The sequence below is a fragment of the Salmo salar genome, chromosome 01, assembly GCF_965601325.2.
Source record: "Salmo salar chromosome 01, fSalSal1, whole genome shotgun sequence".
Taxonomy (NCBI): domain Eukaryota; kingdom Metazoa; phylum Chordata; class Actinopteri; order Salmoniformes; family Salmonidae; genus Salmo; species Salmo salar.
Window position 1 is genome coordinate 65,024,038 of NC_138291.1, and position 23,070 is coordinate 65,047,107.

The following is a 23,070-nucleotide window of genomic DNA, read 5'->3' on the forward strand; positions in this document are numbered from 1 at the left end:
TGCAGACTAACTTTATGCTCTGGAGTTTGGTGGAGAGAGGACTCAAATTCCGTTTCAAATCATTCCATCAAAGTCTTTCTAAACACAATTTTCTCCCACGACTGATTCCTTCTACTAGCTTGCGGAACTATTATTCTGACATTTCACATTCTTAAAATAAGGTGGTGATCCTAACTGACCTAAGACAGGGAATTTTTACCAGGTTTAAATGTCAGGAATTGTGAAAAACAGAGTTTAAACGCATTCAAATATATATGTATATATATATATATATATATATATATATATATATACACACACACACACACACACACACACACACACACACACACACACACACACACACACACACACACACATACTTTTGTTTGAATATACAGTGGCTTGAGAAAGTATTCACCCCCCTTGGATTTTTTCCTATTTTGTTGTCTTACAACCTGGAATTAAAATGGGAGTTTTCAGGAGTTTGTATCATTTGATTTACACATCATGCCTACCATTTTGAAGATGCTAAAAAAAAAATTTATTGTGAGACAAACAAGAAATAAGACAAAAAACGGAAACTTGAGAGTGCATAACTATTCACCCCCCAAAGTCAATACTTTGTGGAGCCACCTTTTGCAGCAATTACAGCTGCAAGTCTCTTGGGGTATGTCTCTTTAAGATTGGCACCTCTAGCCACTGGGATTTTTGCCCATTCTTCAAGGCAAAACTGCTCCAACTACTTCAAGTTGGATGGGTTCCGCTGGTGTACAGCAGTCTTTAAGTCATACCACAGATTCTCAATTGAATTGAGAATAGGTCATTCCAAGATATTTAAATGTCTCCCCTTAAACCACTCGGGTGTTGCTTTAGCAGAATGCTTAGGGTCATTGTCCTGCTGGAAGGTGGACCTCTGTCCCAGTCTCAAATCTCAGGAAGACTGAAACAGGTTTGCCTCAAGAATTTCCCTGTATTTAGCACCATCCACCATTCATTCATTTCTGAACAGCTTCCCAGTCCCTGCCAATGAAAAACATCACCACAGCATGATGCTGCCACCACCATACTTCACTGTGTTCATGATGCTCTCGAGGTGATGAGAAGTGTTGGGTTTGCGCCAGACATAGCGTTTTCCTTGATGGCCAAAAGCTGCATTTTTGTCTCATCTGACGAGGGTACCTTCTTCCATATGTTTGGGGAGTCTCCCACATGCGTTTTGGCGAACACCAGATGTGTTTGCTTATTTCTTTCTTTAACCTGTTTGGGATAGGGGGCAGTATTTTCACGGCCGGATAAAAAACGTACCTGATTTAATCTGGTTACTACTCCTGGCCAGAAACTAGAATATGCATATAATTAGTAGATTTGGATAGAAAACACTCTAACGTTTCTAAAACTGTTTGAATGGTGTCTGTGAGTATAACAAAACTCATATGGCAGGCCATAACCTGAGAAGATTCCATACAGGAAGTGCCCTGTCTGACAATTTATTGTCCTTCTGTAGCATCTCTATCGAAAATACAGCATCTTTGCTGTAACGTGACATTTTCTAAGGCTTGAATTGGCTCTCAGAAGGCGCCAGAAAATGTAATGGGGTGTCTGCATTCCCTGGGCTAAGTACAGCAGCTCTGAGAACAGTGACACTGGAGATGCGCGTCCACGAGACTACTCCAATTTTTTCTTTCAGCCTTTGAATGAATACAACGTCGCCCGGTTGGAATATTATCGCTATTTTACGAGAAAAATTGCATTAAAATTTATTTTAAACAGCGTTTGACATGCTTCGAAGCACGGTAATGGAATATTGTGACTTTTTTTTCACGAAATGCGCTCGCGCGTCACCCTTCGGATAGTGACCTCAACGCACGAACAAAACGGAGCTATTTCAATATAACTATGGATTATTTGGAACATGTTACACAATACATGTATGTTTTGCTCGATAAAGTTCATATTTATATCCAAAAATCCCATTTTACATTGGCGTGTAATGTTCAGAAATATTTTGCCTCCAAAACCTCCGATGAATGAGCACATCAATTTACAGAAATACTCATCAACGTTGATAAAATATTGAACTGTTATTCAAAGAATTATAAATACACTTCTCCTTAATGCAACTGCTGTGTCAGATTTCAAAAAAGCTTTACAGCAAAAGCACACTTTGCAATAATCTGAATACGGCGCTCAGTCACAAAACCAAACCCGCCATTTTGTGGAGTCAACAAAACTCAGAAATAGCATTATAAATATTCACTTACCTTTGATGATCATCGGAATGCACTCCCAGGAATCCCAGTTCCACAATAAATGTTCATTTGTTTCGATAATGTCCAAATACCGCCATTTTGTTCGCGCGTTCAGTCGAGTAATCCAAATCCACAAATCCAAATCCACAGTTCAGACGAAAAGTCAAAAAAGTTATATTACAGTTCGTAGAAACATGTCAAACGATGTATAGAATCAATCTTTAGGATGTTTTTATCATAAATCTTCCATAATATTCCAACCGGACAATTCTATTGTCTTCAAAAAAGAAATGGAACACAGCTAACTCCCAGGTGAGCGTGCGCCACTGAGCTCATGTCATTTTCTCAGTCATCTGACTCCATATGCTCCATATGCTCTTATTCTCTCCCCATTCACAGTAGAAGCTTGAATCTAGTGGAAGCCTTAGGAAGTGCAAAATGACCCCACAGACACTGTATATTGGATAGGGAATCACTTGAAAAACTACAAACCTCAGATTTCCACACTTCCTGTTTGGATTCTTTCTCAAGTTTTTTTCCTGACATATGAGTTCTGTTATACCCACAGACATCATTCAAACAGTTTTAGAAACGTCAGAGTGTTCTCTATCCAAATCTACTACTCATATGCATATCTTAGCTTCTGGGACTGAGTAGCAGGCAGTTTATTCTGGGCACCTTCTTCATCCGGACGTCAAAATACTGCCCCCAAGAGAGGTTAAAACATGCTAATAATGGTCCTCTGAGTAAATAAAAAAAAGTTTGGTATACTTCCACTGATATGCCATCCAGTCCTGGAGTTTTACTGGACTTAAAGGCTTTAATTGCATCAAGGAGTTCCTCTTATGTAATTTGGCATACACATGAGTCTTTCTGAACAGAGGAGAATTTTACATTATTAATAGGAAGAAAATCCATACCATTTAGCTTCGGTTAGTGGAGATGAAGGAGACTGAAACAAAAACATGTGCTTAAAGTACTTCCTCTTTTAAAATATTGTTCAGTGAATCATGAGTGACTCCATAATTTGTAACAAGTTTCAGTAAAACAACTTTGGTAGCATTTCGATGTTGCAGATTGAAAAATAATTTGGTGCATTTCTCCTAACATTCCATCCAGTTCGCTTTATTTTTATAATATATTACACTGGCGTCACGCACTGACCTGAGAGAGACGGTTTATTTCTCTATTTTGTTAGGTCTGGGTGTGGGGTGGGCGGTCTATGTGTTATATTTCTATGTTGTTTTTTCCTTTGATTGGCCGAGTATGGTTCCTAATCAGAGGCAGCTGTCTATCTGATTGGGAATCATACTTAGGCAGCCCTTTTTCCTTCCTTCAGTGTGGGATCTTGTTTTTGTACAGCTCAGTAAGCCTGCAGAACGTGACGGTCGGTTTTTCGTTGTTTATTATTTTGATTTAGTGTTCTGAGTTACAATAAAGAAATATGAGCACTTACCACGCTGCACCTTGGTCTACTCCTAACAACGAACGTCACAACTGGATCTTTCTTGAATAAGTTCCTCCATTTCTTTTTGTTTTTCCTCTAACTTACTCTGAGCCTCTTTGGTACAGTTTTATTGATATCTATCTGTACTGTTAGTCCTTAAATTTCCTTTGTTAATATGGACTCTTGACCTAAATTGCTTTTGTTTTATAGATGAGTACTGAAATGCATGACCTCTAAAGGCACATTTAAAAGTATCCCATGCAATAAGGGGATGTGCTGTACCTATGTTATGTTGGAAAAGTCAGTTATAAATGATTCTGTCCTAGTTAAAAACAAGTTATCAAAACAAGCTAGCCCAAGTGGAAATTCTGTAAGAATAATATATATGCCAATTATGTAAATTAATAAATGTGGAGTTCCGACCGCATTCTGTCCCCTATCAACACTTTTTAAAAACTTTTTGTGACAGAGAGAATGACATAAGAAAGTAATCAAGACGACTACCTTGATTAAGCCTACGTCATGTATATCTCACTAGGTCAGGGTATTTAAGCCTCCATATATCCAATAACTCCAATATATCCATGACATTCATATTACCTTAAGTGAATGAGGGTGATAGTTTGTGGTGTGATTTCCTTTACAGTCCATATACAGTTGAAGTCAGAAGTTTACATACACCTTAACCAAATACATTTAAACTCAGTTTTTCAAAATTCCTTGACATTTAATCCTAGTAAAAATTCCCTGTCTTCGGTCAGTTAGGATCACCACTTCACGGTTGGGATGGTGTTCTTCGGCTTGCAAGCATCCCCCTTTATCCTCTCCAGCGTCTCATCCCGTCAGCGGGATCAAAATCCAGCGAAAAATCATATCGCCAATTAGCATTAAAAAAAAATCATAATTTAAAAAAAAAATATATATATATATATATATATATATATTTTTTTTATAGATACACCTCTCCTGAATCGACCCACGTCGTCCGATTTCAAAAAGGTTTTACAGGAAAAGCAAATCATTCGATTATGTTAGATGAGTCCATCGTAAAAAGCAGCTTCATAGCCATTTTCCGACCAACCACTTGCATCACATATAATCAAAAAACAGCTAAATGCAGCACTAACCTTTTACAAACTTCATCAGATGGCACCCCCAGGACATCATGTTATACAATGCATGCATTCTTTTGTTCAATAAAGGTCATATTTATATATAAAAACAGCATTTTACATCGGCGTCTGACGTTGACTAAATAATTTCCCCTCAAATGCGTCCCGGTAAACAATGCTACAATTCCCTAAATTACTATCCGATAACGATTTTTTAAATTTATATTGTCAATCTAACATTTATAGATGAATATCTCTTGAGAACACCTGTCATACCAGATTTTAAATTAACTTTACTGGGTAATCACACTAAAAGGAGATGCGATACTCAGAAAATGAGCTAATATACAGAGCTCGGCGCCATCTTGGAAACAATCGCATGTCACATCTCATCTTGTATAATATTGCCAATAATCGCCTACCTTTAGTTGTCTTCATCAGAAAGCATCCCAGGTCCACAACAGATGTATTTTCGGTCAAAAAGTCCATACTTCACGTTCCATTAGCCTGCTGTTGGTAGCGCGTCCTATGGCTCTCTCCAAGCGCAGGGCTGAAGTTCCGGATAAAATGAGATTCTCCCGCCTGTAGGTTCGTTCAAACATGTCAAACGTTGTAAAACATTAATCTTCAGGGCCTGTAACACCAAGAGAGCCAATAAGATTCGAGGGGGATGATTTCATTGCCTTTAAAACCGTTTCCAAAGGTGGGGGTAGACATGGCCGCCGGCGTCATAATGGTGATGGCCCATCCCCTGTGACCAATTTCCAACGCGTCTCATTCACTGAGTTTCGACTGTATAAGGCTCAAACCACTGTAAAAAGACTGGCGACATCTAGTGGAAGCAATAGGAAGTGCTCACTGAACCATGGTTAACGGTGTGATTTATAGGGAAAGATAAGTCGAGTCCACAATTCTGAATTCCACTTCCTGTTTCAATCGGTCTCGGGGTTTTGACTGCCATTTGAGTTCTGTTATACTCACAGACACCATTCAAACAGTTTTAGAAACTTTAGGGTGTTTTCTATCCATATATAATAAGTATATGCATGCCCTAGCTTCTGAGTTTGATTAGTAGGCCGTTGAAAATGGGAACGATTTTTTTTCAAAATGCGCTGTGGCGCCCCCTATCCTAGGGTATCCTCAAGAGGATTTATCCTCCAAACAGAACGATGGTTATTATGGCCAAAAACAGTTCTATTTTTGTTTCATCAGACCAGATGACATTTCTCCAAAAAGTACAATCTTTGTCCCCATGTGCAGTTGCAAACCGTAGTCTGGCTTTTTTATGGCGTTTTTTTTGCAGTGGCTTCTTCCTTGCTGAGCGGCCTTTCAGGTTATGTCGATATAGGACTCGTTTTACTATGGGTATAGATACTTTTGTACCTATTTCCTCCAGCATCTTCACAAGGTCCTTTGCTGTTGTTCTGGGATTGATTTGCACTTTTCACACCAAAGTACATTCATCTCTAGGAGACAGAATGCATCTCCTCCCTGAGCAGTATGACGGCTGCGTGGTCCCATGCTGTTTATACTTGTGTACTATTGTTTATACAGATGAACATGGTACCTTCAGGCGTTTGGAAATTGCTCCCAAGGATGAACCAGACTTGTGGAGGTGAACAATTTTTTGGCTGGTCTTGGCTGATTTATTAATTTTCCCATGATGTCAAGCAAAGACGCGCTGAGTTTGAAGGTAGGCCTTGAAATACATCCGCAGGTACACCTCCAATTGACTCAAATGATGTCAATTAGCCTATCAGAAGCTTCTAAAGCCATAACATCATTTTCTGGAATTTTCCAAGCTGTTGAAAGGCACAATCAACTTAGTGTATGTAAACTACTGACCCACTGGAAATGTGATACAGTGAATTATAAGTGAAACAATCTGTCTGTAAACAATTGTTGGAAAAATTACTTGTGTCATGAACCAAGTAGATGTCGTAACCGACCTGCCAAAACTATAGATTGTTAACAAGAAATTTGTGGAGTGGTTGAAAAATGAGTTGTAATGACTCCAATGTAAGTGTATGTAAACTTTCAACTTCAACTGTAGGTATTTAAAACCATATTATAATCTCACACAATAATACTAGTGTCTTGTGTTGCTTGTAGAGTTGATAAATTCTCATATTTTTTCAAAGAATCTTGGATCATCATTATTTGGACAGTAAAAGCCATATCTGTTTATGGTCCAATAACATATTTAAAATCCTCCATCTACCTTGAGGATCTGTTTGGACAATTAACACATTTGGATCAAAATGACTGTTTATTAATATCATCACCCCTTTTTAATTTCTTTGCCGATGGGAGATATATATTTTGCCCCCCCCCCAGTCCTTTTTCCACAAAACTTCATCTTAAATTGTTGAATGAGTTTCCTGTAAACAATAGATATTATATTCCTTCTCTTTTAGCCAGGTAAATACTGATCGTCTTTTCTTATTATCTGCTAAGCCATTACAAATTTAACTGGCTATACTTATTTCACCAAATACCATAATGAGAAACAAGTTTCAATTCTATTTATCATAATATATGTTTGTTAACGTGCCATTAAAAAGTAACATGATGATTGAGTGTCTATATAGCTGTACCATAATATTTGCACTGCTACTAATTAAACTTCCAATTGGTCCCCGCTATTCCACCCACTAAAACCCCTCCTCATCCCGAGTTGGGTTGTCATCCTAATGACTGGCAGACCACCCCCGACCCCCCGGATCCCATGGCCCCAGAGAGACCGGGACCCATCCTTCGAAAGATCACACAGTGCCACCCACAGAACAGAAGTAGATCAAACTCCAAAAGCATTTCCTTTTCCCTCACCTCGCTTTGTTTTAAATATAGCTATTAAAAATAAAATATATATATATACTGCTCAAAAAAATAAAGGGAACACTTAAACAACACATCCTAGATCTGAATGAAATAAATAATCTTATTAAATACTTTTTTCTTTACATAGGTGAATGTGCTGACAACAAAATCACACAAAAATAATCAATGGAAATCCAATTTATCAACCCATGGAGGTCTGGATTTGGAGTTGCACTCAAAATTAAAGTGGAAAACCACACTACAGGCTGATCCAACTTTGATGTAATGTCCTTAAAACAAGTCAAAATGAGGCTCAGTAGTGTGTGTGGCCTCCACGTGCCTGTATGACCTCCCTACAATGCCTGGGCATGCTCCTGATGAGGTGACGGATGGTCTCCTGAGGGATCTCCTTCCAGACCTGGACTAAAGCATCCGCCAACTCCTGGACAGTCTGTGGTGCAACGTGGCGTTGGTGGATGGAGCGAGACATGATGTCCCAGATGTGCTCAATTGGATTCAGGTCTGGGGAACGGGCGGGCCAGTCCATAGCATAAATGCCTTCCTCTTGCAGGAACTGCTGACACACTCCAGCCACATGAGGTCTAGCATTGTCTTGCATTAGGAGGAACCCAGGGCCAACCGCACCAGCATATGGTCTCACAAGGGGTCTGAGGATCTCATCTCGCTACCTAATGGCAGTCAGGCTACCTCTGGCGAGCACATGGAGGGTTGTGCGGCCCCCCAAAGAAATGCCACCCCACACCATGACTGACCCACCGCCAAACCGGTGATGCTGGAGGATGTTGCAGGCAGCAGAACGTTCTCCACGGCGTCTCCAGACTCTGTCACGTCTGTCACGTGCTCAGTGTGAACCTGCTTTCATCTGTGAAGAGGACAGGGCGCCAGTGGCGAATTTGCCAATCTTGGTGTTCTCTGGCAAATGCCAGACGTCCTGCACGGTGTTGGGCTGTAAGCACAACCCCCACCTGTGGACGTCGGGCCCTCATACCACCCTCATGGAGTCTGTTTCTGACCGTTTGAGCAGACACATGCACATTTGTGGCCTGCTGGAGGTCATTTTGCAGGGCTCTGGCAGTGCTACTCCTGCTCCTCCTTGCACAAAGGCGGAGGTAGCGGTCCTGCTGCTGGGTTGTTGCCCTCCTACGGCCTCCTCCACATCTCCTGATGTACTGGCCTGTCTCCTGGTAGCGCCTCCATGCTCTGGACACTACGCTGACAGACACAGCAAACCTTCTTGCCACAGCTCGCATTGATGTGCCATCCTGGATGAGCTGCACTACCTGAGCCACTTGTGTGGGTTGTACACTCCGTCTCATGCTACCACTAGAGTGAAAGCACCGCCAGCATTCAAAAGTGACCAAAACATCAGCCAGGAAGCATAGGAACTGAGAAGTGGTCTGTGGTCCCCACCTGCTGAACCACTCCTTTATTGGGGGTGTCTTGCTAATTGCCTATAATTTCCACCTGTTGTCTATTCCATTTGCACAACAGCATGTGAAATGTATTGTCAATCAGTGTTGCTTCCTAAGTGGACAGTTTGATTTCACAGAAGTGTGATTGACTTGGAGTTACATTGTGTTGTTTAAGTGTTCCCTTTATTTTTTTGAGCAGTGTATATTAAATCCTGTTTATCTTAATTTCCTATAATTTGCTATTAATATTTGTAGTAATGTAGGCAGTGTATTGTTACCGCTTACCAGTATTGCCATTACAAACATTACATTTTGGCAAGCAATCATTATTTTAGCAAACAGTAATTGTGATTCATCCTATGTTATCCCTAACATATTTTACTCCCTCGAAACAGTTGTGGTATACACACACACAAACACTCAACCCCTTTCCCCCACAAACAACCATTGACTCAGATGCTCAACAGTTGCACCATCCCAGAGCCCAACTCAAAAATGGCCTTGTTTACGAATGGATATACAATTGCAGCTGTATGAGAAGGCCTGCAAAACTGAGCAAAAATGGGCAGAAAAGGGGAGATTTGATTAACCATTGTCACGTCCTAGGTGATGGAGATCAGATATACCCCCTTCCTCTGAAACACCCACACGGTCCCCTGTTGTGACCATATTCCCAAGCATCTCCGTGCAGTCAGACCTTTGATGATTTTGTGCCACCAGGGCCACAATAATATGGCCCCTCTCTGAATGTCAAAGTGGGACCCCCTCCCCATGGGTTATTGCCGCTAGTGTTGCCAGCACTGCGCGGGTGTGGGCACCCCACCGGAATCCCCACCGGCTAGGTACAAGATCATCAAGGTTCTCATTAGCAGCTCTGAGAATTTCCTTGTATATTATGCTCTCCCATCAGGGGACTCTGGTTTTGCAGGACCAACACTGCCAGGCAGGCTCAGAATCTTGATGGGGGCTGTGCTGCTCTAGAAGGTCTCTGACCGCATTTTGGCTGCAATCAGGCAGCTTACAGCAAGCCCATAAAACAGATAGGGACTTCTCTTTGGTGTCTGGGTCGTTCATGTGGTTGTCTAGGGTATAGGGTTGTGGACCGTTCCATCAAGATAGGACCATAAATAAGTAAATTAGATGTATATATGTTTTTTTTTAATTGTTCCACTATGATAGGACAATAAATACATACATTAGATGTATAATTTATCTTAAAATGCAGTTTCACTGTGATAGGACAATAAATAAACAAATTAGATGTATAATTCATTATAAAATGTATATCCCTCATCTGCATAAAATTGAAAGCTCTCTCACAACCCCTGCTCACAGACATACATTGGTTCTGGGTATGCAACCATTTCCTTTCCCACACACTTAACGCCACGTTTTCCCAAACACCAAAAAACACACACCACACCTTCCATCACAATACATACCCACATTCTTTCTGCTGTGTTTTTATCTCCACTATGTTGAATTAGTACTTTTTGTTCAAATTAGTTATATTTGAAGAATGCTTTTCTTTCTATTTTTTTCTATTATTAAAATCCCTACCATGGCTAGTATTGTGTGTTCCATTATTCACCTCCTCTATGAGAACATTTTTTTATTTTTAGAATAGGCAAGGATGTCATGTTCATTGGAATGATCGGAGCAAGGCGCAGCGTGAGTAGCGTTCCACATATTTTATTAGAAAGTGAAACTAAGCAAAATACAAAAACAATAATGAATAAACGAAATGTGACGACAATGCAACTACACATAAACAATATCCCATTACCCACAGGTGGGTCATACTTAAGTATGATCCCCAATTAGAGACAACGATAACCAGCTGCCTCTTATTGGGAATCACACAAATCATCAAAACATAGAAAATAATAACTAGAAAAAACCCCAGTCACGCCCTGACCTACTCTACCATAGAAAATAAGAGCTCTCTATGGTCAGGACGTAGCAAAGGAGTAGTCTTTTTGTCTCTGAACATTTGGTTATCAATATACAGTTTATCGACCATGAGAGCTACGCATATCCCTTTCAATCTATTTTCCTTTAAGATTGGATACAGAACTTTGCGCCGTTCTGCAATTTCCTTCAGCAATTGATCATTCATGCCTATTTTTGTGCCAGCAAGTCTGTTACCCAGTCTTTTAACCATTATTTTATCTTTAAAGAAAGCAAATTTGGCAATGATTGGGCATTCATACCTCTGCCCTCTCTGTCTGAAACGGTTTACACATTCAAGTTGGATTTTGTCAATAGCTTCGCATGGGATCTGAAGCACTGTAAGGAGGAACTCTAACTCCACATTCATAAACTTGTCCTTCTTTCTCTGAGATACCTGTAAGTACCAGATTTTCTCTCAAGAATCTAGTCTGTATGTCAAGTAAGGCTTCTCTCAAAACGATGTTCTCCTTTTTAAATACATTAACATCGGTTCCAATCTTATTGACTGTCCCTTTTAGCTAGTTTGTATCTTTTTCCAATGTCGCAGCTTTTTCATCACTCATCTCGAGGCTTGCCTTCAACTCTTTTATATCCTTACTGACTAGTTCAAGTATGCCCAGTTTGTCATTTATTGATTTTAACAGATCGGTTTTGACCTTTACCATTCCCGGTGGTGAAAATATTAAATTGTCTGTGTCTGTAGAAGAGTCACGTTTACGTTTTGAGATTGGTTCCCTTGTTTTAATCTCCGTCATGTTTGGGTGTTGCTTGTTTTCATAATATTTGTCAATACATTTCTCTAGTCTTATGATTTGTTTTGTGTTGTTATTCAGATTGAAGGTTATTAACCACTAGTTTGTGAAGTGCTAATATTTAGTCTAATTTACCGATATTGAATATTACGTTTTTATCTTGAGGAAGTCTACACTGTTGTGTTCAGTCCACCAGTCTGAATATGTCTGAATATAAATATGAAATTCTCTGACAACAGCTCTGGTGGACAATCCTACAGTCAGCATGCCAATTGCATGCTCCCTCAAAACGTCAGACATCTGTGGCATTGTGTTGTGTGGCAAAACTACACATTTTAGAGTGGCCTTTTATTGTCCCCAACACATGGTGTACCTGTTTAATGATCTTGCTCTTTAATCCGCTTCTTGATATGCCACACCTGTCAGGTGGATGGATTCTATTAGCAAAGGATACATGCTCACTAACAGGGCTGTAAACAAATTTGTGTCCAAAATATGAGAGAAATAAGCTTTTTGTGCTTATTGGAAAATTTCTGTGATCTTTTATTTCAGCTAAAAACATATAAAAACATAATAAAACATAATATAAAAAAAGTATAATACCACTTTGACTTTATGTGATATTTTGTGTATGCCAGTAACAACACATCTTAATTTAATACATTTTAAATTCAGTCTGTAAAACAACTAAATAAGAGAAAAAGTCAAGGAGTGTGAATACTTTCTGAAGGTACTGTACTTGAGCTTGTGTCCTCAAAAGTGAGTACACCTCAGCAATTTATAACTATTTTTTACCAGAGAGTTGAGGTCCAGACCTTTCTAAAACTATGCAACATTGCCAGTTATTGTTTATGGCCATCTCAAATTATGACGTTTGGGTATATCTATTTAGGCGTAAATCTAAATTTAATCCAATGTTGATCCTGTCAGAGAGTGCTTCCAATACCTCCTCATATTGTTTGTTTTCTTGTTGGTTTCAGGTGAGTTCCAAGTGAATAACCGGACAGGTGTGATCTCCACGGCTAAGCTTCTGGATTATGAGGCTGTTACCAGCTACGTGCTCAGGGTCCAGGCTGACTCCATGGCCGTGGTCAAGGCCCAACTGCGGGTTCCCTCCAAAAGTAAGACGGGGGGTATTGAGCTAGACATAGGGGGCTGGGATGCTACATCAGTTAATCACCTTTCCGGCTAGATACTGTGGTTGACATTTGTATCATGGTCCTAAGAGGTGACACATCAGAGAAATCCTCTTCACCTCACTTATCTCTGCAATTATTGTAATGCAGACCAGGGCACCATGCCGTCTAATTTGTCTTTTTTATTAAAACCTTATTGTGTTCAAATAAACAAAACAGAACAGGGCGGAATTGTCACAGTCCAATTAACATCACTACACACGCAGACACACACATGCACACATGCACACACACACATGTACGCACACACACACACACACACACGTTTAATAAAGCAGAGTCAGTTATTAGAATCAATTTAACCCATAAGAGGTCTATACCCTGTCTAAGCCTGGGGAGAGGTTCTACTAAGCTATATGGAATTGTTTTAAGAAGGTCATACCAAGTATCATTTTGCTATTTGATTTAGAATTTTAAGATCCCTTGAAGTATAAAAAAAATAAAAATAAAAATGTGTTGATGAAAAATGCTATTTGTCATTAGTGCTATTGAATAACAGATTCATTACATGGAACAACAGATAGTCCCCCCAAAAAAATCTAAAATGAAGTTTGTTCTGAAGTATCTGTCCTATATCTTAGAGATATAAGAAAGATCAGGAAACCTAAAAAAAAAAAATATATATATATATATATATATTTAACCCCTTATTTTTGGCCCATTTTTTAACTGGTACAGGAGACCTTCAGACAAGTCTTGTGAGGCCTGTCGGAGTCCTAAAGCAAAACAACTGACATGTACATGTTCGTGAGAGTCTCACCTTTCCACAGAGGGTTGGCTGTTAGTTGGCTGTGCCGACTTCAGACGAGTCCTAAGACCCTTGTGGGGATTGTACAGCAAAACGGAGAACACCGTCGTGTTGGTGAGATCTCATCTTTCCATAGAGGGGCCTAACCATTTGGACGCTACAGATGGTTTTGTGAGAAGACCGATTTTCAGGATGTCTCATGGTCTGACAAACGCCACTCTAGCTCTGTCACCTTTCACCCCAGATGCGGAAGTGCTACATAGGTTGATGCGGTTGATTGAGATGCCTCTATTGCAAAACTAACGTATTTTTTATGGGTATTTTATTATTATGTTGATTATATGGATTTCCGTGGGGGTGCGGACATCGACCTTCGGGGGTTAACACATCTCCCCCCAGCCCCACCACCCCTTTCCTTAAATGAAAATGCACTCGAGCTCATTCTGCCATGGGAGCTTTTCTTTCTAATGGTTTTCTTTATGTACATTTGTGTGTGTGTGTGTGCTGCATTTCTCTCTATGTGGTTGTATTGCTCTACACTTGAAATCATCTGTTTGTGAGGGTTTGCCTTTACTGAAAAGTTACCAATTTCCCAGAAGACCACAACAGATGAGAAAAAGGTGAGAAAGACAGAGCAAAAAGAAAAGGGTAGAGACCTTGCAGTGTGCAGACCTCGCTCCTTTCCCTCCTTTCCCTTTGGCTCTCACACGGTGGTGTTTGTACCTGTGATTTGATGTACTGTGTTTTTGTTTGTCCTATTCCCTCTGCTCATTCTTAGCGCTATGCCACATGACTTTACAATTCTGTGCACTAATGGAAGACAAATTTTCTCTGACAGCACATATTTTTTCCTGAGTGTAGGGTTGTGCTAGGTTTGTACATACTGATTATACACTGTAAAGTTACTGCATGATTGTAGCGGCTTTACTAACACGTTAGTTTTATTAGCTATGTTGACTATGATGTTCCTTTAGCTAATATGGTGACAACAATGTAGGCTGTGTGTAGCAGTTATGATATGTTTTGACATTGAAAGGTTTTTTTGCTTGGTCACATACAGCTGATGTGTTGTGTATTGAGGTCCACAAACGAAGGGAAAAGGTGAGAGGAGGAGAGAGCATAGATGCGAAAAGGAATACAACATGGTTGCTATGAATGTGAACTGTGTTTACATGTGACCAGGGGTGTATTCATTACACCAATTCTGTTGAAAAACATTTCTTAAACAAAAGCAAACGGAAAGAAACGGGGATAAACATACCTCAATTTAACCAATAGAAACTCTCATTTGCAACTTTTGGACTAATGATTACACCCTTGATCAGCTAGATGCAGGCAAGAGTGTGCAAGGCTGTATTGAATGTGTCACTGTCTGTCCATGTGTCACTGTCACCTCAACATTTTCTCTCGACCTGTGTGCACCTACGTTGTAATTCATAGGCTAGGTTGTAGCAACCTCATGAGTGTCATGTAGTAGCCTAAACCTATCAATGTTACATTGAACTGGGTGAATGGAACATGGATGTCACGTCCTGACCCTTGTAAGATGTCATTTTCTATAGTAGAGTAGGTCAGAGCGTGACAGGGGGTGTTTTTGGGTGGTTTTCTTGTTATATGTTTCTATGTTGTTTTTCTAGGTTTCTATTTCTATGTTGGGGTTGTTGGGATGATCTCCAATTAGAGGCAGCCGGTTCTCGTTGTCTCTAATTGGAGATAATTTTTATGTAGGTTTTTTTTCCATTTGTGTTTGTGGGTTGTTAATTTTTGAGTAGTGTTATTTTCTCTGCATCACGGTTTGTTGTTTTGTTGTTACAAGTATTTTGGTGTGTTGCAAACGTTTCACGATATAAATAAATATGTGGAACTACAACCATGCTGCGCGTTGGCCCGATCCTTTGAACAGCCGTGATAATGGATGACAGTCATCCAATATGCTGTAATAGAAATAAGGCCATGCTCATGAAAAACATAATTGTCCTCCCTCGTCTTAAACGGCACTGGCCGCCACTAGTATGGAGTGTGTTCACCCGTACAACAAGCTCTTTTCCTTGAGGACAACCAGGCATAGGAATGGAAATAGAAAAAGGAGCACATATTTTATTATTTATTATAAACTGGAACCTGTGTGTTGGAGTTTTATTTTGTTTTATAAAACTCCCCTTCCCAACCAACACTTATCCTTCTAAACTATGGTATGTACTGTAAAGGATTTAAAATGAAAGTTGTGTGCACTTGCTGCCCTATTTGACTGTGTGACTGTGTCCCTCCTCTAACTCTGCAGCCAACACAGCCAAGGTATATATCGAGGTGCATGATGAGAACGACCACCCGCCTGTCTTCACCAGAAAGTTCTACATCGGTGGTGTGGCTGAAGACGCCAATACCTTCTCCTCTGTGCTGAAGATAAAAGTGAGAAAAGACTTCTGCCCCCCCACATGCACACACATACACACATAAACATACACATGTACTGAAGCTCATGTTGAGAAAGCCGGTAAAATATATTTCTTAATGCTACCCTGCAGTCCTCTGGTTGGTCCAAAATCAATTTATGATTCGAGAGCTTGTGTCGCACGCACGTACTAATTCCATCCCCATCCTCCCTGCATGTTCCGTTCTGTTTGGTCATGGTTGCACAATTGATCTGATCCAGTCTATGAGCCAACAAGGTGAAAAGTCTGTCAATGTGCCCTTGAGCAAGGCACTTAACCCTAATTTTCTCCAGGGGCGCCATACTTATATGGCAGACCCTTTAAAAAATCTATTGTCACCTATATGGTGTATGTGACAATAAAACATCTATATATACACTACCGTAAGTTTGGGGTCACTTGTTTTCCATGAAAATATACATGAAATGAGTTTCAAAATTACTAAGAAATATAGTCAAGACTTTGACAAGGTTATAAATAATGATTTTTAATTGAAACAATAATTGTGTCCTTCAAACTTTGCTTTCGTCAAAGAATCCTCAATTTTCAGCAATTACAGCCTTGCAGACCTTTGGCATTCTAGTTGTCAATTTCTTGAGGTAATCTGAAGAGATTTCCCCCCATGCTTCCTGAAGCACCTTCCACAAGTTGGATTGGCTTGATGGGCAGCTTTTACATACCATACGGTCAAGCTGCTCCCACAACAGCTCAATAGGGTTGAGATCCGGTCACTGTGCTGGCCACTCCATTATAGACAGAATACCAGCTGACTGCTTCTTCCCTAAATAGTTCTTGCATAGTTTGGAGCTGTGCTTTGGGTCATTGTCCTGTTGTAGGAGGAAATTGGCTCCAATTAAGCAAAATTGTCTCTAATTAAGCGAAATTGGCTCCCTTTTACCCTGTACAAATCTCCCACTTTAACAACACCAAAGCACACCCAGACCATCACATTGCCTCCACCATGCTTGACAGAGGGCATCAAGCACTCCTCCAGCATCTTTTCATTTTTCTGCATCTCACGAATGTTCTTCTTTGTGATCCGAACACCTCAAAGTTAGATTTGTCTGTCCACAACAATTTTTTCCAATCTTCCTCTGTCCAGTGTCTGTGTTCTTTTTCCCATCTTAATCTATTCTTTTTATTGGCCAGTCTGAGATATGGCTTTTTCTTTGCAACTCTGCCTAGAAGGCCAGCATCCTGGAGTCGCCTCTTCACTGTTGACATTGAGACTGGCGTTTTTTGCAGGTACCACTTAATGAAGCTGCAGTTGGGGACTTGTGAGGAGTCTGTTTCTCAAACTAGACATTCTAATGTACTTGTCCTCTTGCTCAGTTGTGCACCGGGGCCTCCCACTCCTCTTTCTATTCTGGTTAGAGCCCGTTTGCGCTGTTCTGTAAAGGGAGAAGTACACAGCGTTGTACGAGATCTTTAGTTTCTTGGCAATTTCTCACATGGTATAGCCTTCATTTCTCAGAACAAGAATAGACTGATGAGTTTCAGAAGAAAGTCCTTTGTTTCTGGCCATTTTGAGCCTGTAATCAAACCCACAAATGCTGATGCTCCAGATACTCAACTAGTCTAAAGATTGTAATTTGTCTGTGTAAACATTTACTGTAGGCCTATTTAAATATTGAGGCAATATTAGGCCCAACATATATGTTGTAATATTACATTTACAGCAATACAATATGCCTCATGGAATCTGTGTCATTATGTTGTATGACAAAACTGCACATTTTAAAGTGGCCTTTTATTGTCCCCAGCACAAGGTGCACCTGGGTAATGATCATGCTGTTTAGTCAGCTTCTTAAAATGCCACACCTGTCAAGTTGATGTATTATCTTGGCAAAGGAGAAATGCTCACTAGCATGGATGTATACCAATTTGTTTACAACATTTGAGAGACATAAGCTTTTTTTTTGGGGGGGGGGGGGGCTTTTATTTCAGCTCCTGTCACATGGGACCAACACTTTACATGTTGCGTTTATATTTTTGTAAAGTGTAGAATTTGATCTTAGTCCTGTTTTGATGCTTTGCTTGTTCGATGGTTTAACGTAGGGCATAGCGGGATTTCTTATAAGTTCGCATGAGGGTCCTGGTCCTTGAAAGCGACAGCTAAAGCCTTTAACTCAGTGCGGATATTTCCTCTAATCCATGGCTTCTCATTGAGATATGTACGGTCACTGTGGGGACAACGTCGTTGATGCACTTATTAATGAAGCCGGTTACTGATGTGGTAAACTCATCAATGCCATTGGATGAATCCCGGAACATATTCCAGTCTGTGCTAGTGAAATGGTTCTGTAGTTTAGCATCCACTTCATCCGACCACTTCCATATTGAGCACGTCACTGTTGCTTCCTGTTTGAATTTTGTCTTGTAAACAGGAAGATACAGTTATGGTCAGATTTGCCAAATGGAGGGCGAGGGAGAGCTTTGTATGCATTGCTGCGTGTGGAGTAAAGGTGATCTAGAGTATTTTCGCCTCTAGTTTTACAGATGACATGCTGATAGAAATTTGGTAAGATTTAAGTTTTCCTGCATTAAAATCACCAGCCATTAGGAGCTCCGCCTCTGAATGAGCATTTTGCTTATGGCCCTATACAGCTCGTTGAGTGTGGTTTTAGTGCCGGCATTGGTTGTGGTGGAAAATAGACGGCTACGAAAAATATATAGGAAAACTCTCTTGGTAAATAGTATGGTCTACAGCTTATTATGAGATATTCTAACTCAGGCGAGCACACCTCGAGACTTCCTTATTATTAGATATTGCGCACAAGCTGTTGTTAACAAAAAGACACACACCTCCCACTTGAGCTTGCCCGACGCTGCCGTTCTGTCTTGCCGATTAATAGAAAAACAGCTTGATGTACAGTACCAGTCAAAAGTTTGGACACACCTACAGTGGGGGAAAAAAGTATTTGATCCCCTGCTGATTTTGTACGTTTGCCCACTGATAAAGATATGATCAGTCTATAATTTTAATGGTAGGTTTATTTGAACAGTGAGAGACAGAATAACAGCAAAAATATCCAGAAAAACGCATGTCAAAAATGTTATAAATTAATTTGCATTTTAATGAGGGAAATAAGTATTTGACCCCCTCTCAATCAGAAAGATTACTGGCTCCCGGGTGTCTTTTATACAGGTAACGAGCTGAGATTAGGAGCACACTCTTAAAGGGAGTGCTCCTAACCGCAGCTTGTTACCTGTAAAAAAGACACCTGTCCACAGAAGCAATCAATCAATCAGATTCCAAACTCTCCATCATGGCCAAGACCAAAGAGCTCTCCAAGGATGTCAGGGACAAGATTGTAGACCTACACAAGGCTGTAATGGGCTACAAGACCATCGCCAAGCAGCTTGGTGAGAAGGTGACAACATTTGGTGCGATTATTCACAAATGGAAGAAACACAAAAGAACTGTCAATATCCCTCGGCCTGGGGCTCCATGCAAGATCTCACCTCGTGGGGTTGCAATGATCATGAGAACTGTGAGGAATCAGCCCAGAACTACACGGGAGGATCTTGTCAATGATCTCAAGACAGCTGGGACCATAGTCACCAAGAAAACAATTGGTAACACACTACGCCGTGAAGGACTGAAATCCTGCGGTGCCCGCAAGGTCCCCCTGCTCAAGAATATATATACATGCCCGTCTGAAGTTTGCCAATGAACATCTGAATGATTCAGAGGACAACTGGTGACAGTTTGTGGTCAGATGAGACCAAAATGGAGCTCTTTGGCATCAACTCAACTCGCCGTGTTTGGACCAGGAGGAATGCTGCCTATGAGGGGACAGGACAACTTCACCGCATCCTTTCACGGGGCCATGTACTGTCAAATCTTGGGTGAGAACCTCCTTCCCTCAGCCAGGGCATTGAAAATGGTTCGTGGATGGGTATTCCAGCATGACAATGACCCAAAACACACGGCCAAGGCAACAAAGGAGTGGCTCAAGAAGAAGCACATTAGGTCCTGGAGTGGCCTAGCCAGTCTCCAGACCTTAATCCCATAGAAAATCTGTGGAGGGAGCTGAAGGTTCGAGTTGTCAAACGTCAGCCTCGATACCTTAATGACTTGGAGAAGATCTGCAAAGAGGAGTGGGACAAAATCCCTCCTGAGACAAGAAACGTCTGACCTCTGTGATTGACAAGAAGGGTTTTGCCACCAAGTACTAAGTCATGTTTTGCAGAGGGGTCAAATACTTATTTCCCTCTTTAAAATGCAAATCATTTTATAACATTTTTGACATGCTATTTTCTGGATTTTTTTTGTTGTTATTCTGTCTCACTGTTCAAATAAACCTACCATTAAAATTATAGACTGATAATTTCTTTGTAAATGGTAAATGTACAAAATCAGCAGGGGATCAAATACTTTTTTCCCCCACTACTCATTCAAGGGTTTGTCTTATTTATTTTTTTACTATTTTCTAAATTATAAAATAATAGTGAAGAAATCAAAACTATGAAATAACACATATGGAATCATGTAGTAATCAAAAAAGTGTTCAACTAATCAAAAATATATGTTATATTTGAGATTATTTAAAGTAGCCACCTTTTGCCTTGATGACAGCTTTGCAATCTCTTGGCATTCTCTCAACCAGCTTGATCTGGAATGCTTTTCCAACAATCTTGAAGGAGTTCCCACATATGCTGAGCACTTGTTGGCTGCTTTTCCTTCACTCTGCGGTCCAACTCATCCCAAACCATCTTAATTGGGTTGAGGTCACGTGATTGTGGAGGCCAGGTCTTCTGATGCAGCACTCCATCACTCTCCTTCTTGGTCAAATAGCCCTTACACAGCCTGGAGATATGTTGGGTCATTGTCCTGTTGAAAAACAAATTATAGTCTCACTAAGCGCAAACCAGATGGGATTGCGTATCGCTGCAGTCGGCTTTGGTAGCCATGCTGGTTAAGTGTGCCTTGAATTCCAAATAAATCACAGACATTGTCACCAGCAAAGCACCCACACACCATCACACCTCTTCCTCCATGCTTCACGGTGGAAACCACACATTCGGAGATCATCTATTCACCAACTCTGCATCTCACAAAGACACATCAGTGGGAACAAAACATCTCAAATGTGGATTCATCATACCAAAAGACATATTTTCACTGGTCTAATGTCCATTGCTCATGTTTCTTGGCCCAAGCAAGTCTTTTCTTCTTATTGGTGTCCTTTAGTAGTGGTTTCACACAGTCTCCTCTGAACAGTTGATGTTGAGATGTGTTTGTTACTTGAACTCTGTGAAGCATTTATTTGGGCTGTGGTTTCTTCGCAGCAATTTGACCATGAAGGCCTGATTCAAGAAGTCTCCTCTGAACAGTGTCCCACCCTGATCTGTTTCACCTGTCCTTGTGATTATCTTCACCCTCCTCCAGGTGTCGCCCATCTTCCCCATTATCCCCTGTGTTCTCTGTTTGTCCGTTGCCAGTTCGTCTTGTTTGTCAAATCAACCAGCGTGTTTTGTCTCAGCTCCTGCTTCTCCCCAGTTTCTCTTTTTCTCGCCCGTGGGTTTGACCCTTGCCTTTCCCATTTCTGAGCCCGTCTGCCTGACCACTCTGCCTGACCCTGACCCTGAGCCTGCCTGCCGTGTTGTTCCTTTGCCCCACCTCTGGATTACTGACCTCTGCCAGACCCGAACCTGAGCCTGCCTGCCGTCCTGTACCTTTCCCCCACTACTCTGGTTATCGACCCATGCCTGCCTTGACCTGTCGTTTGCCTGCCCTGTTGTCGTAATAAACATTGTTACTCCAACAGTCTGCATCTTGGTCTTACCTTCAAACCTGATAGTAAGAACTGGCCATGACTGACCCAGTAGACCCGGGCCAGCTGCGCAACGGCGTCTCCACCCAGGGAACCACCATTGGTAGGCACAAGGAATTGCTTTATGGCCTTGTGGAGGGGGTCCAAACGTTGGCTAAACGCCATGACATTTTGCTGTCAAGACCTTGCGCCTGTGCATCGACTACCGGGGTCTCAACAACATAACGTTGAAGAATCGCTACCCCCTACCACTCATCTCCTCGCTATTCGAGCTGCTCCAGGGCGCCACCGTGTTTTCCAAGCTGGATCTATGAAACACCTCCAACCTGGTGCGGATACAGGAAGAGCTCGAGTGGAAGACCGCCTTCAACATGGCCAGCGGTCACTACAAGCATCTAGTCATGCCATTTGGCCTTACCAACGCCCCTGATGTGTTCCAGGCTCTGGTCAATGATGTTCTCCGCGACACCCAAGAACATGCGCTCCACATCCGACAGGTTCTTCAATGCCTCCTGGAGCACCAGCTATTTGTAAAAACAGGGAAGTGCGAGTTCCATCGTTCCATTAACCCTTTTCTGGGTTTCATCATTGCCACAGGAAGTGTGCAAATGGATCCCGGGAAGGTGAGAGCGGTGGTGGATTGGCCCCAGCCTACTTCCAGGCTGCAGCTGAAATGCTTCCTGGGGTTCGTCAACTTCTATCGCCGCTTTATCCGGGGTCACAGCACCCTGGCTTCCCCCTTGTCCACTCACCTCGCCCAAGGTTCCATTCATTGTGGTCTCCAGCTGCTGACCGGCGTTCCCGGGACCTCAAACATTGCTTCACCACAGCTCCATCTTGGTTCATCCGGACCCTTCCCGTCTATTCGTGGTGGATGCTGATGCTTCTGATGTCGGACTCGGGGCAGCTCTGTCCCAGCATTCTGCCTTGGACCTCAAACTACGTCCCCATGCCACCTTTCTCCCACCACTATACCCCCACGGGTACCACCCCGGAGCCCGAGACCATTCGTCCCACCTTGTGCCTGGTGACAGCACTCAACTGGGGTATAGGGAAACAGGTCTTGGAGGTGCAGCAGTCCCAGACAAACCCTGAGGGAGGCCCTGATAATCGGATGTTTGTGCCTGACTCTTCTCCGGGCTGCGGTCCTGGAGTGGGCCCATTCC

General features: G+C 41.5%; 1 protein-coding gene across 1 annotated transcript in view; it reads left to right on the forward strand.

Moving 5' to 3' along the window:
• LOC145862296 (protocadherin-15) overlaps positions 1 to 22,218 on the forward strand; it is a 38,871-nt gene extending 16,653 nt beyond the window's left edge. Inside the window, exons 3-5 of the mRNA XM_082965708.1 lie at positions 12,729 to 12,869; positions 15,974 to 16,101; positions 22,087 to 22,218. Of these exons, the coding sequence (XP_082821834.1) occupies positions 12,729 to 12,869; positions 15,974 to 16,101; positions 22,087 to 22,218 (401 nt within the window). The remainder of the gene's footprint in view (positions 1 to 12,728; positions 12,870 to 15,973; positions 16,102 to 22,086) is intronic.
• The last annotated feature ends 852 nt before the right edge of the window (positions 22,219 to 23,070 follow it).